The following is a 16,142-nucleotide window of genomic DNA, read 5'->3' on the forward strand; positions in this document are numbered from 1 at the left end:
TTGTACAGTTGTTGTGTTTCTATGATTTGTGCCGATTTCAGCAGAATGTTTCTACAAGCAGGTAAATATTGCTTATTTCATATTGCTCACATACCGCACGTCCCACGACAGCGACTAAGCAAATAAGTCATATTCTATACGGCTCAGAGGCAGCTGCCCTTTAGAATTTGTAGTTTTTCCTGCTCAACAAGGCTAAATGGCATTTGGTTCGGAAGGTAAGAAATTATTGCCATCAAGTGCGTTCCAAAGGACACGGTGTAATATTTCAGCGGCTACGAGACCTTACCCGTGCTATTGGCAATCACTTTGCCGACGAGGTAGCCGCATATTCCGCTTATGAAGGAACTATCGAGAACTCGCCCTGCGAGACAGCCTTATCTCTCTGGCTCGGAATATCACGCTCACGTGCATTATTTGTTACGTAGCTTCGGAAAGCATCGTGTGCGCAAAGTCGGTCCTCACTCGCCCCGGTGGCCTTGTACTTATAATGGTGACTGAACTCTTGCGTGACCGAAGAGATCACTGGACGTACCTCGTGCGTTTGCTCTCGCTAGGAATTCCAATGGCACCCTCCGTGGACAGCATTAGACTGACTGGACGGAGTGCCGTTTTTCGGAAGCCAAAATACTTGGATTGCTGCTTTGTGCGTCGATAGCAGAGAACGCAAGAAAGGCGTAGCCAGTGTACTTGAAGTCACCAGGTCCTTCCGGCCGCTTATAGACTTGATGCGAACGGTCAAGACTGCGTGCGACTTGTGCTCTCAATCTCAACTTTTTCTTCTCTGTCTCTCTTCAGCCTTTTGTCCTTTGCCCCAGAGCAGGCTAGCAAGTCAACGTGCTTGTGGTTAGCTTTCATGTGTTGTTCGTCACTCTTGCCAGAAATGAGTAGAGAAATATGGCCAACTATGCCTAGAATCCGCCGTTTATATATATATATATATATATATATATATATATATATATATATATATATATATATATATATATAAAAACAAAATATAGACGAAAGCAACAAAAACAAGGAAGAATAACAGAATAAAAAAAGAACAAAATATAATCAGTAGTACTATGTGCTCATACGATCTGATCTCTAACGTATAAAGAATAACTCCAAGGGTGCACGGTGTCACTGCGGATGCGTCGTTCCCCTAGCGGGAAAGTCGCGAAACGCTGGGGCAAGGTCTCAGAGGGCAGCACATGGAAAAGGAAAAAAGGCCGATTATACCTGAGTCTATGGAAGCGCCTGCGTATCTATGTCTGATCGTTTTCGTTGATGACTGAGAACGAAAGCTGGCGTGGATCATAACAAATCGACGTCACAGTGCAAGCACGCCAAGTGCAGCGACGTTATGACAGTGAACTTTCTGTTGCCTGTAAATACAAAATGTTTATCAAAGAAATACGGCCAATGTGTCTGGCGGTGAATTTGATTTTCGTTTATTGCTTTATGCAGGCTTAGCTTACATTCACAGAAAAATGAATCATTAAAATAGGACATTGCCATCAGCATTCATTTATATTCTCGGCCATCTGTGTTTACCGTATCAAGAATAACATTCCAGCGATAGTGTCAGAAACACAGTTGAAAAGCATCAATCGGAGGGAGCGTTGCCGACATGCAGAACTTCGTGACAAGGCGCAGCTGCTTTTTTTTAAATTTTTTTGCATATGAATCGAAGGATGGAGCTCAGACAACCACCGCGTATCAGCGCTGAATTTTCATATTTTAATTATTGTTCTATTATTATCCAAGTGGCGCCGATTGAAAAAAAAAGAAAGGGGGAACAGACGAGCGAACGTGCCACAGCTGCTTACAAACAGAGCGCAGAGTTCATTAAACTTCTATCAGGGCTTAGCATTCACGAATGAGTTGCAGAAGGAAACACTCCCTACGCGACGAGGCGCTCTCAAAATGGTGAGATATGTAGCGTGTCACAACCAAGAACTTCATTTCTAAAGGAGGCGCGCAGCATCTTCAGAGGTACTCACTCACTCACTCACTCACTCACTCACTCACTCACTCACTCACTCACTCACTCACTCACTCACTCACTCACTCACTCACTCACTCACTCACTCACTCACTCACTCACTCACTCACTCACTCACTCACTCACTCACTCACTCACTCACTCACTCACTCACTCACTCACTCACTCACTCACTCACTCACTCACTCACTCACTCACTCACTCACTCACTCACTCACTCTGTTCTTACAAATTCACCGAATGACTCTTTCGTTCACACTCAATCACTACGCTGCTCACTTAGTCACAGACTTCACTCAGCAGTCTCTAACTCAGTCAGCAAATAACTATTTACTCACCTCAGTGAAGTAATCACTCAGTCGGCCAATCACTCACTCACTCAAGCTTATGATTCCTCGTGCATCAGTTAGCACACCAACCCGTCCACAAGTATTTATAAGGGAATAATGTACTCAATATACCTCTCACTCCCTCAGTCGATAAAAGGATTTTTCGATCTCTCAAAGAGGGGCCAATCAAATATCCAACAGCCGACCGACCGAGTGACCAACCAACCAACAAATCAATCAATCAATCAATCAATCAATCAATCAATCAATCAATCAATCAATCAATCAATCAATCAATCAATCAATCAATCAATCAATCAATCAATCAATGAACACGATCTGCCCACGATACTTTGAATAAACGCAGCTCATTAGAGATGATACAACGCCGTCAACGCTTACATTACATTCATCCGTAATGACGTCAGCGTCTTCATAGGCGAAGCAATACTATCGATACTATCTTTTGAACATTTCCACGTCACGGTGTCGCCGCCAATTTGCTATAAACCTCAAGTGTGTCTCTCTGCCTGTGCTCTCTACCCGCAGCAGTCCATGCACCTTGCCGCGAACCTCCACAAACAGCCTTTATGCATCCCTGTGAAAAGCTGCGGGGGGAGGGGGTGAGGTATATAGAATCTGGTCGGAATATGGGGGGGGGGGGAGGCTGTGACTCCGGCGCAGCTGTTGGCGCGCACGATTTTTTTTCTTTTCGGGGCCCGAAACGACGAGTAGCGCGCTAGAGCCACAGATCGTGAGCGGCGCGTTGCGGGCGCGATCATTTCTTTTTGTCTGTTTGTTTGTCTTCGTTTACCGTCTCTCCAAAAAAGCTCGTGAGGTTCGTTCACTGGGCTGGCACGAACGACCGATTGGCCGCGTTCGCCGTACGTACTACAAGCCGCTCCATCTTATACGCGTAAACTTCTGCTGTTGCTGCGCACGCGCGTTGCGTTAACCCTAGTTCTCAACTGTGCGCGTCCCTCCGTTAATATCCCTCCTTAGGCCCTTCGTGCACCGGGCTCGACCGGCGTGACGACGCCCAGGCGTGTATGTCTAACCGCAGCCGCACGAGTCCGGGCCTTTTGAGGAAGAAAGAGAACTCAACGAGGTGGCCAGGTGCGACGACGACAGCGTTCGCCGAAAAGCTCCGTCGCCGTCGCCGCCGGCCGTTACGCCACAGACAGTGGAGCGCGATAGCTTGCTGCGCGCATCGCCGTCATCATCGAAGACGCTGCCACCATCGAGGAGCCAGTACCGGTCTATCGACCCGCACTGCAAGACAAGCCTTGGCTGTACCGAGCGTAACGGAAGCGACTACGCGTCCAGTACCTCTTTGACCATGCGCCGATTTGAAATGGTGAGTAAGAGGTCGAGGAGTTTTGTTTCACGCCCAACGAAGGTGCAAGACCTCTAAGCAAGGTAGAAGAAATAAGTGTTGTCCAAACAGCTCCACGTCTGACTCCTCTCTGACTACCCGCCACGGTGGTCTAGTGGTTAAGGTGCTCGACTGCTGACACGAAGGTCGCGGGATCGAATCCCGGCCGCGGCGGCCACATTTTCGATGGAGGCGAAAATGCTAGAGGCCCGTGTACTTAGATTTAGGTGCGCGTTAAAGAACCCCAGGTGGTCAAAATTTCCGGAGCCCTCCACTACGGCGTCTCTCATAATCATATCGTGGTTTCTGGGCGTTAAACCCCAAGAATTATAACTATTATGACTTCTCTTTGACCCCGAGAAAAAACGTGAGCTAGAACTCGACACGTTCTACCCGTTCTTACGCGAAAGGAATCCTATACGCAAGAACTAACTAACGTTTTGTGATGTGCCGGTCGTATCACGTTAAACGAACTTGGAAGCTTTCTATGGTCGATTACAACCTAAGACTAAGTGCAAGCTCCGTCCACAAATGGCGGCGCGCATGTCAGTCACCTATAAAAGAACATGCTGTGCATGTTCTTTTATAGAACATGCACAGCATGTTCTATAAACATGCTGTGCAAAGGAACATGCATGCTGTGGTTTTCTTTGAGCCGTATTCAATTACGTCACGAATTACGTCACGAACGTCAAATCAAGTGTCATGTCGGGAATATACCATTGTTTCGAAATATACGCCAGTAGAATTTCGTAGAGCGTTTAGAAATTCAAAGTGTATATCGGTAGAGTGCCGTCATATTCTCGCGATTTCAAAACTATGGCACTATCTTGTACCGGTTCCTTGTTAATAATAGAAAGCGTCACTGTGCTTCTGAGACGCGCCGTCCTATACGAACGCTTGCGACGTACTGAACGCTTCTTTGCGTGCGTACGTTAATAAAGTGCCGGTTTTCGCCCTCCTCCTCATGTCTCGGTCCACATTTCCTTTGTAGTTACATCTGCAAAGGGGTTCACATATGTTCGAGAACCTCACTTGCATTCCCTATGCGATGCCCAGCCCAGATACCTAACCCCAATGGCTAACTGTGGTGGAAACAGGTGGAAACTCTTCGTGCCCTCTTCTTGTATTTTCCTTCTTTTCAAGCGCAACTTTTATAACGCAGATTTCGGTGGCGGCGAGCGCAGTGAAACGCGGCCCTCGGAGGTGCGCCGGTCATATGCGTATTTGTATGCCCCGTTCTCCAATGATTGACGCTCTCTAGATCGTGGACTTGTTGGCGATCAGCCGTTTCTGATGCGGCAATCTGATCTTTTATTGAGGTTATCGAGGTGACTTGTCATTTCACGTTGCCATATTTCATTGTTGCCTGGATATGAACGCACGACCGTCGTTGTTACGTGTAGCAACGGAACTGTAGCAACTGTAACGTGTAGAACACACACACACACACACACACACACACACACACACACACACACACACACACACACACACACACACACACACACACACACACACACACACACACACACACACACGCTCACACACACACACACACACACACACACACACACACACACACACACACACACACACACACACACACACACACACACACACACACACACACACACAGCCCCGTCACGGTGGTCTAGTGGTTATGGCACTCGACTGCTGACCCGAAGGCCACGGGATCGAATCCCGGCCGCGGCGGCTGCGTTTTCGATGGAGGCGAAAATGTTTGAGGTCCGTCTGCTTAGATTTAAGTGCACGTTAAAGAACCCCAGGTGGTCCAAGTTTCCGGAGCCCTCCACTACGGCGTCTCTCATAATCATATCATGGTTTTGGGACGCTAAACCCCAGATATTATTACACACACACACACACACACACACACACAAAGCACAGTGGGTTTCGAAACGTCAGTATTGAGCGTTTTGTTGCAAGGATTTCCATTCTGGTGAACCTAACATCGAAGTTACTGCGGCAATGAAATATCGCGAAACCAAGCTTTCAGGAGACTAGCTTCACTGCCCAGCATTGACGCATATTTCCACTGCCTCGACTGGCGTTCGCAAGCGAAATTGTTTGCCTGACCGCCTGCTGCACGTTCGCGTAATAGCAGCCGCTACAGCTGTGACGTAACATTCACGTGGCTTAAGTACGTAGGTTGTTGGTGCCTAAAGAAATAAGAAATACTACATTAGAACTGCCATCATGAATCTTTTTTTTTTGTTTTCAAGCTTAACTGTGAAAGACGCTAAGTATACAGTCATGCAATTGTGGCGAACAATTTTATCGAAGATTCGACGATTCATTGGTTGATCGGTTGCAAGATTCTGTAGACAGATTTTTACGCACCAGCTCCTCATGAAACTGTGGAAGTGACGGTGGTCGTGCGCTACAGGGTATCGTTAAGACTTCTCGGACTTATACATTGCTTGAAGAGTATCTTCGTGACATTCTATACGAATTTTCATAGTGCGGAACGTTGAATTTCCGGTGCTGATAATTATAGAGGCAGTTTACTGGCAGTGAAGGAAAAAAAAATTCGTTTGAGAGAGAGAGGGGGATAAAAGCGAAGGAAAGGTAGGGAGGTTAACCAGGTTGTACCCGGTTTGCTACCCTACATGGGGGGAGGGGGAAGGGGGAAAAAGAATAGAGAGAGCAAGCAGGAAAGAGAGAACAAGTAATACGCGCACACACATCAGTGTTCACCGTACACACAGACAGTCACAACCGAGAAATATTTGACACCGGTTCCTCTGCGAGATGTTAAAAAAAGGCTTGCAAGGACTGGCTACAAGGAATCCAGAACTTGCAGAGCACATTGAGCTGACGGAGTTGTCATTCCGTTGAGGAGAGTGCGCATCGTGGTCATGAGAGACCTCAACACAGCGAGGACTTGTAGGTTTTTGTCGTGGCAATCATCTGTAGTCACGTATGAGCAGCCTACCTGATCCGGCACCACGCGTGTTCGCCAGATGTTCGAGTACACATGTGGCAACACTTGCCAAGTGATCTATGTGTGTGTCTGCGTGCGTTCAAGTTCCGTCCCTTTGTTTTATTTTTACGAGTGAGTGAATGCCATAGGAGAGGTGATGACAGTGATCTGTATATCTCGTTTGCACGACGTTTTTGTTGCCCGGTGTAGTTGCGATCACGTGGACCGTCGCTACCAGCTTCCGATAAACCTCCCTGTGCGTTTCCCGTGTCGGAAACATTAATTAAGATTTGTGGAGGGACAGATTGCGCTCTCAGAAAAAAAAAAGAAAGGGTGTACCACTTACTCTTTTTGGGGAGTCCCGACTTGCCACATACATAACTCTCCTGAAAGATGCACGTTATCTCTCTCTTGGAGATGATTGTACTCTCCTCGGGGAGTCGTGAGAGGCGCGACTGTAATCGAGCAAGTTTCACCAGTTGTTTCTTTGCTTGTTTGTGTCATAGCGGGAGAGTTCGCCTTCCGCGGGTCAAGCATGCACGATTTTGAACTTCGCGCTCCAACCGCTTAGAAGATGCTTCCACGAAGCTCCGTCAGGTGGCGTCTTCCGATTTGGAGCGCCCGTGACAAAAGACGGTGGTCTTTCGAGATTAGATTATGATGAGTAAGGAGCGTACATGCAAGCCCTTACAGGGAAAACTCACAGGCTCCCCTGTGCGTTCGTCTAACACGACTCGAAGGCGAAAGCCACCTTCTTTTTCTTTTCAGTCGATGTATTCATCCTTCCCCCCTCCCCCCTCCGAAAGCATTGTGCACCTAACGTGATTTTGCGCTGCCTCCAGGATCGGAGGCATTGCAAGTTTTCTGCACCTCACCTGGTTTTGAACTGCCTCCGTGATCGGCCCACCTTTCAGCAAGCGACGATGTCACGTGGTGACGTCATAGTGTGATGCCACATTATGTGAAGTCATGATGACGGCAGAAATTTTGGCAACATGTGATGTCATGATGGCGTCATATGGTGACGTGGTCACGTGATGATTTTTTGCATCGCTCGTGTTGACGCCAGCGTTCCCGGCGCCGGCGGTCAGTTTTCGCGTTTAATGAGGCATCTAAGGCTTTCTCCTTAATAATGCATACAAGAGGGCTTAACCGCATAGGGGAGCCCACGGTGGAGGGAGTCTATCGGCAACGACAGGGTCTTTTAGTACCGTACTGTCGTGTTCAGCACGTCGCTATTTTAATCTGCAAGACCTGTATTAGCCACTATTGTCATCTCGTCAATGAGCAACTAGCGCGGCTAAAACGTTTTTAAAAAACCTGCGTGCCGACCACGACGGTACAGCGTTTCCGTACTTACCGTACGGTAAACCGGGACTGCTAAAATATTTTAATATACTGTTGTAGAATGGGGCTCGTAGCGTTTGCGTTTCCCGGGTACATACATGCTATTTCCGAAATACAACGTGGGTACCCAGGAGGTTATAACGTATGGCGCATGCGCAGTGGCGACAAAGGCTGACGCAAAGCGTTGGGTACTGCCTAATGAGTCCGAGAAGTTTATGTCTGCGCTGAAATGTTACTGATAAACTTAAGACTCGCGTATAAACTTTAAACGTACTCAAGGAGTTTATAAATTGATGTGTTGTTAACTTAACGTGATTAATTAACGGAAAGTCAAAGATACAACTCTGTCCAAGGCGTCGAAGCACTCCTAGCTAGCTTTTTTACACACACACACACACACACACACACACACACACACACACACACACACACACACACACACACACACACACACGCACACGCACACACACACACACACACACACACACACACACACGCACACACACGCACACACACACGCTCGCACACACGCACACACACACACGCACGCACACACACATACCAAAGGAGAGATAGAGAGAGTGATAAATATAAATAAATAAATTGCGACACTGAAAATCAGCGTAGCGCTTGAACGCGCATATTCAGCAGGTCATACCCTTCCTTTCTTTCTTTCTTTCTTTCTCTCTTTCTTTCTTTCTTTCTTTCTTTCTTTATTTCTTTCTTTCTTTCTTTCTTGTAGCTGCTCGCGATACCTCTCGCTTCGGACATTGACATCGCACGCAACACGGACTTACGCTTGTGCACGCAGTGTTAACTATTATAAGTCACCACCATTATTTCAAAATGTTGCTTCCCTTCGTAGCGAGGCAAGCATGCATAACATGTGTTATGCCGCCCTCGTTCGGAATAGGAGAGACACGTCAGAGGCGCTCGTAAAGCTATGACCTGTCACTTAAGGCGCTGTGGCAATATGTAATAGACGGTGCGCACGTTTGTTTCGACATGACAGACATGCTTAAATCAACTCTGAGCGATGCTGGGAAAGTGTCGTGACAAAGCTTGCTTGTTTTCTGTTTTCCTTTGTTTTTTGTGACTAAACGTCAAGTTCTTATTGACTTGGTTGTCACTACAGGAAAACTGCTACGTATGTTCGCGAAACGGTATAAAACATTTTGTCTAGAGTTTAGTAGCATGTTTCAATTTGTCAGTGTCACATTCTTTTCATTCTGCTTCGTATACGTGTTTCCGCTGCACTCTTCTGCCGCAAAGTTTTCACATAACAGCAACGTGACTGTACGTTTTGTAATCGTTATCCGGAACAGTCACGTACAACGTATTCATGTTCCAAGTGCTGCAACATTTGGGCCAACGGACGGACCCTATAAGACCGCCTCATTTTATTAAATTTAATGCGAAAACATGGGAAGGTAGGCTACGTTAGAGCGGGCCATCTCAACATCATGAAATTAATATTGAAATAACGATCAAACAATATAAGGAGAGAAGACAAAAACATAAACAGAAAAGAAATCACCGAGAGCGCCATGCCGACGCACGACCGCCAGCGTACAAAAAGTATCTCCGTGGGCAATTAACTGTTTTAGCCAATCCGCCGCCACATTGTGTTCTTACTTGCTTCACATACTTGTTCTTATGATCTGACGGTAATGTTTCATCATTACACAGCTCAATTAATTAGGTCTTACACTGCAACTGTCACCGCAGGGGGACAGGCAGCGTTGCGCAGTACATAAGGTATAATAAACCGCGAAATGAAGACCTACCTCAACTTTCTCGTAAGGACTACACCTGTGTCTTTTTTTTTTTCAAGTTCTATGAAGCCTCTCGTAAAGCTACGGTCCTTTGTTCTGTCATTTCTAGCCCAGATGCAGCATCCAAGCAGGCGAACCAGCCGCGGGTGGTCTAGTGGTTACGGTGCTCGGCGGCTGACCCGAAGGTCACGGTATCGAATCCCGGCCGCGGCGGCCGTATTTCGATGGAGGCGAAATGCTAGAGGCCCGCATACTTCGATTTAGGTGCACGTTAAAGAACCCCAGGTGGTCGAAATTTCCGGAGCCCTTCACTGCGGCGTGCCTCACAATCGTATGATGATTTTGCGAAGCAAAACCCCAACAATTATTAATCCAAGCAGACGTGTTGCGTCATGCAGTATGACATGACGGCCTTGATTTGGCAGGTGCTGCCCTGATACACGCCCTAGTACACCGACTGCCGTAAGCGCATGCGTAGTTGTGAACTTTCAGCGGGTCTCACTTCCCAGTTCCACAGTGCAGTCGTGGCGGCATCATGCATCGCAACGCTGCTAAGCGCATGCATGCTGCAGAGCTATAGTTACCAGTGTTACCGCTTCGTTATTTTCACGGCTTGCCCGTTCCGAAGTGATACAAGCACGAAAGGAACGCTTAAAATCAGTGCATGTAAGCTCAAGTAATCAATCCACTTGACAGTGGAAACTATCCCAGCTGTGACGGGCGCGCGCACATTCATTCGTCAGTGACTCTTCGCGCCGCGCAGCTGTCGTTTATGTGCCGGTTGTTCTGCGGGTTCTGCCTCTTCATCGTCTCCTGTGGATTCTTCACTCGTGCATCTCACCCGGCTTCACTCGTGAATTCTGCACTAGTGACGTCTTCAATAGTGACTGTTGAAGATGAGAGACCTGAACTACGAGCCGGTGAGTCAGTCGTGGCGATCACGATCAGCCTTCGTACAGTCGATAGTGACTCAGTGTAATAACTCGTGAGAGTACTTGTTTGCTGTCGCGCTTGTGCAATCAGTGCCGAAGTATGTTTGAAGCCTTTGTGTGAGCTCTTTCACGTTTCCTGATGTGCTCAAGCGATGTCGAAGTGGTCTGTTGACATCTTTTTTTTTTTCGTCCCTGTTAACGTGCGACTGCTTGACCTTGTGCGCTTTGCAAATGTATAGCCATCGCTGACATTGCTGCAAAAGCTACTCTCGAGTGAGTCGCGATGCAAATTTACTCGACCTCATGTACGAACGGCACGACCCAAGTGACGCTAGCTATGAAATTATGTAGCAGCATTGTTGTCCATGATGGCCAGATAACAAGACATACAGGTCTAGAAAAATGTTCACGACACAAGCGCTGTGTTCTTCAAGTCCTGTGTCTTGTTTGCGCTGGCCATCATGATTATATTCCAATTAGCCCAATTAGCTACCTTATTACATCATTGTCGCCATATAAGGTGTCCTTTGTGAAAAGCAAACGATTCCTTTCGATGTGTTCTGCAAGGTCGATGGAAAGTCTTTGTTTCATGTGCTGGCATTTAGACAAGGCAGCAGGAGGAATTTTTGACGTTGTCATCTTGGACCCCCCTTATATGTCTTGTTTAATCGCGTTAGTAACGCAAGCTTTACGTGGGCCGTGCGGTCGAAGTGTTCGTGATGGGGCTCGCCAATTAGCCTGCCAAGTGGATCGATTTTGCCGGCTTGAAGTTATTCCGCCATCGGGAACACTGCCGGCTTCTCGGGCGGCCAGCGATCCAATCAAGGAACATGCATGCTCGGTGTCACAGATATAGGCATTGAGCACTTAAGCTTAGTGATCAACGCGTCTTAGCTTCATGGAATTTTTTATTTGCTTTTTTGTCGGCCTTTCTGATGAACATCCCAAGTGGCTTTTCATGACGACGATTATGTTTCCATAGACATACTCACTTGCTCTCAAAGGCGACACGTTATAATGTATATCGTGGCTAGTTTGGCTAATTAGTTCAGATTCATACTTCTGCCCTCCTCGTTTCCTCGCATTTCGCTGCCATAGCGCGGCTACCTATCTTCAAGGTAAAGTGATCATCAGATTAGTATTTGGCGAGGCGACCGTGGGCGCGTCATTCCGATACATTCCGAACACTGAAATCATATTTCGCAAAGAAATCTGCTGAATTTCCGAAAAAGAAGTAAGAGCATTGCACAGCGGTTCTACCATGCCGTCAGCTAATGTTGCGCATGCGCAGTTTAGATATTGCGGGTGATGGTACACTTTCGATTCGCGAGCGGTAACTGATTTCTGAAGACGAGCTTTTAGTCAGTTAGTCAGTCAGGGTTTACTTTTCACCGAACCAATAAAACGGTGAAAAGGGGGACACGGTGAGAAAGGTGCCGATGCTGCCGTTTTACTTTGGCTTTGCCTGATATCGAGAGTTCTGCGTACTACGCCAATGACTTCCGCTAGAAATATGCTTGCGACGTGAGCCGAAAAGCTGGTTCCCAGCCCTCTCCTGCGGCCTCCACTCCACAAAAGGGCCGTTGGCTGCGAGCGCTCGTTGCGGTGGCCGCTCCAAACCTTTATGCCTCCAAGATCAAAGCAATGTCTATTGCAGTCCCGGAGGCAGCGTCCGCAGTAGACACTGCGCCAATGGTTGTGATAGCGTCACTTCCGACGCTACCGGTAGTAGTGACGGCTGCGAGCGCTCCTTGCGGAGACTACATTGAAATACGAGGAACCTCCCGCCTCAGTGGGAAAGCGAGGCAATTGCTACGTCCTGTCTACATCTACCGGAAGTGAAGTGCCACCTACTGTTGTGCAGAGCATGCGAGAAGTGAACTTCACTTGCACGATGCAGCCATAGCTGCTACTATATGTTCGCATCTGTAATGTTTGCAATGTCTAGGTGTACATTATACTCACGGGTTGAAATGCGACTGTGGGAGCGCGTGGCCGCTGTAGAGTTACAGTATACAGTAACTCTAGGCCACTGGTAGAGGGATCGCCGCCCGTGGGCGCCGGTGGAAGCAAGCTATTGCACTGTGGTTCAGCGGGAGTGTTCTTGGCGTTTGATGACTGCTTCCGGTCGCCAGTCAGGGGTCTGTTGTTCATCCTTGGCAAAACCTGGCAAATGACGATGCGCACAGCTGAGTCATTTCCGTCATCGTATAAAAGCGCGCCAAGATTGCAGAGCACCGCTAACACGGTAACCAACAGAACAGCTCTTTGGTGACCGGAGGCAGTGATCATGCACCAAGAACACTCTTGCTCTCTCTATATACCACAATGCAACAGCTTGCTTCCACCAGGGCCCACGGGCGGCGCTCCTTGTACCAGCGGCCACTTGCTCCCAATGTCACTTTTCAATCCGTGAGTATTGTACGCACGGAGCGTGTGTAGGACTACGATTTTTTCATCTCACATACGCCGACGCTCTATCGGTGCGTTCTTTATGCCACAGTCCGTGTCCCTAGTGCGCTCTACACAACAATGGACGTTGCTGTACCTTGGTAGCTCCGTTTCATCATTACCCAGTGTTCTTTGTGCGTAAAAGTCACGCCGATTAGCCGAACCCAACAATAAGTGCGGCTCGTAGCAGAAGCTTGCGAGTATGTCAATGGGGTTCAGGGACAGCGAAGACAGAATAGACGTTAAGCAGGTACAAATGACCAAGAGGAAGTTATTTGATCGGAAGTGAAATTTAGACTGTCACTACATAGAGTTAATACTTCATTATGTGTGACGATTAGGGGGCGTGAGCCGCCGCCCGATCAAAAGGGCATAGCCCCATTCATCCATGCATCCACCGAGGTAATGACTAAGCGCGCAAGGAACGGAGAGCGAAATGAGTAGTTGCGGCATTTTTCCGTCAGTTACGAAGTGGAAACGCTTGTGTTTGAACGCGAGTCACAGCTGGTGCAATGACAGACGCGCGTATGCTCAACGCCTCCGCTGCACAACAAAAAGGCCCGCGCATTTCCCTCTCTTTGACGGCATCGTTGGGCAACTCCGACACCGTAACTCTGGCGCTTTTTTGTGCAAACAAAGAAACGAAAAACAATCCTGTACTTAATAGGGAGGCCCGTTAATGAAACCAAACTGATCAGGATCAATCCAGGATCGCCAGCTGTGCCTCCTAATCATATATTGCGGATTCGACACGTAAAACTCCATAATTTTAATTAAAAACGACTGGTATGTGTTAACGGCTGTATGTGTTGTGCGCGAAATGGTGTGCATTGGGTATTTTCCGTTATTCTTATCATTATTACTAAAATGGGAACAGTAAACTAGCGTAAACGAGACAAATACACGTAGTTAATTTGTAGCAGTTAACGTTGGTAAGCCAATAGAAGTGAACATGAGAAAAAAAAAAAACGTACGGGTAAAGCAGATTATTTTTTTCCAAAAGGTATTGACTGTGGCTACTAGACACTCGTTTAATGACAAAAAAAATGGTCAGTACCAGATAATGTTATTCCAGAACCCGTCGCGGTGGCTGACCCGCGGTCGCGCGATCGAATCCCGGCCGTGGCGGTTGCATTTACATCGAGGCAAAATGCTAGAGGCCCGTGTAATTAGATTTAGGTGCACGTTAAAGAACCCCAAGTGGTCGAAACTTCTGGAGCCCTCCACTACGGCGTATCTCATAATCATGTCATGGTTCAGGGACGTAAAACCCCAACGAATATTATTAAGATTATACCACATTTGTATTGAACGTGACAACAATGACAAAAAAAAGGAAATGTTTGATAGTGTTAGTGGGAGCAAATAAAAAAAGCCATTGAATTTGAAGAATTGTAAACTACGAGTAATATTTTCCTTCAGCAAGCGTGACATGGCTGCGGCTACGAAAGTCATCTACGGAGTTGATGAGGAGGTGAAGAAATTTCGGCGATTAAAGTTGATAATGCTGCAATTACTATCTAGTTCATAGTTGCATTGTCATGTATTCTTCCTGCAGCGTAACGTAGCCAAGCCGACTCTGATTAACGTCCATGACATCTGCGCTTCTTCTTGTCCTCACAAGAAGAAGCTCCAAGCTGACATACATTCCTAATCACGCGTTAATCAGCGAACACAGCTGCGCTCGCTTCGTACAGGCGAGAAAAGGTCGCGTTACGGTTACCATCATGCGCGCTGTGTAAAGGTCGGTCCGTCACATCCATTTGACAAGAGCTCACTGGCAGTTATATAACTGTCCAGAGATGAAGCATCAAGGGACCACCGCTTGTTCTGTCAAGTGGAGGAAGTATACAGCGAATTACATGCTCTTTGTTTGCGGAAACCTGTATACCCTATGACTCAGCGGTTCGTCACACGGCATACCTGCGTCGAACTGTATTTTAGGTGCATGTGCGGCTATGATATCCCGCGTTGCAGCCCATCTGCAGTCGTATGACGTGAAACGCCGTTTTGATGCGAAGTAAAACATAGTTGAAAAACCCGGTTCCATACGCCTCGACGTCGGTATGAAGTCGTTCAAAGAAGGAATGTAGCTGGAGCCGACGTTTCGGCAAGGCGACCTGTCTTTGTCATGCCCTCGCGAATACAAGTCCCCTATTGTCAAAACTTTGACTCCAGCGACCTTCTATTGTTCGACGACTTCTATAACCAGGACGAGATTCCATGTTCCCCTGAGCCGCCTCCGTAGGACAGCCGCTGTGTTTAATCTCTGCTCCAAACCTGACTTAGACTGTACGGATCTGGAAGAGGCATCAACCCAACCCGCAGCGAAGAAAGGTACTTTGATTTTTAGTTAGAAGTGTACCGTTTTTTGTAGATAAAGGGATATGGTATCACTGGACGTACCTAAGTCCTGGACCTCACTGGCGCAGTTTAAAGGGGCCCTGAGTCACCTTTCCAATTAATCATCGAATGACTTCAGTATAGGAGTTTATTGCATCATGAATCGATTGCCGCGAAAATTTCTCGAACCCGTCAGGAACGAGCGGAGTTACAGGGGTTTATCGCACTCTTTAAATGGGTCATGAAACACCCTTAGGGCTTAGTGAAAAAACACATCTTGCGGAAAGCAGACACTGCTATGAACAGCTCAACCAAATCATGCAGTCGTGTGCAGCAAGGAAAGTTTACACGCTGATCGCGAAGTTGCCATTTTCTCAGGCGCCCTCTTTTCATACAGAGGCCTATGCTCACACTCTTCGGAGCTGCCGGCGCCTGCTTTTTGACGTCAAACAGCAGATGGCATGCTGTTGGCCAATAGCCGATATAAATCAAGAGCGGCGTTTGGATCAGGTGCGCTTCTTGCCACGGGGTGCCACCACGTGCCGGCGCCGAGCTCTGTAGTCTGCTAACATTACAGAGTAACCACACTAGCGCACACAGGAATCACAACGGGAGAGAGATCGCGTTTCACATAACCTGTTTCCCCCGTGCCA

General features: G+C 47.5%; 1 protein-coding gene across 1 annotated transcript in view; it reads left to right on the forward strand.

The window, feature by feature from the left end:
* Positions 1-10,544: 10,544 nt before the first annotated feature.
* LOC119389569 (cationic amino acid transporter 4) overlaps positions 10,545-16,142 on the forward strand; it is a 98,012-nt gene continuing 92,414 nt past the window's right edge. The window contains exon 1 of the mRNA XM_037656887.2: positions 10,545-10,683. Coding sequence (XP_037512815.1) covers positions 10,660-10,683 — 24 coding nt within the window. The 5' untranslated portion in view covers positions 10,545-10,659. The remainder of the gene's footprint in view (positions 10,684-16,142) is intronic.

The sequence above is a fragment of the Rhipicephalus sanguineus genome, chromosome 4, assembly GCF_013339695.2.
Source record: "Rhipicephalus sanguineus isolate Rsan-2018 chromosome 4, BIME_Rsan_1.4, whole genome shotgun sequence".
Classification (NCBI taxonomy): Eukaryota; Metazoa; Arthropoda; class Arachnida; order Ixodida; family Ixodidae; genus Rhipicephalus; species Rhipicephalus sanguineus.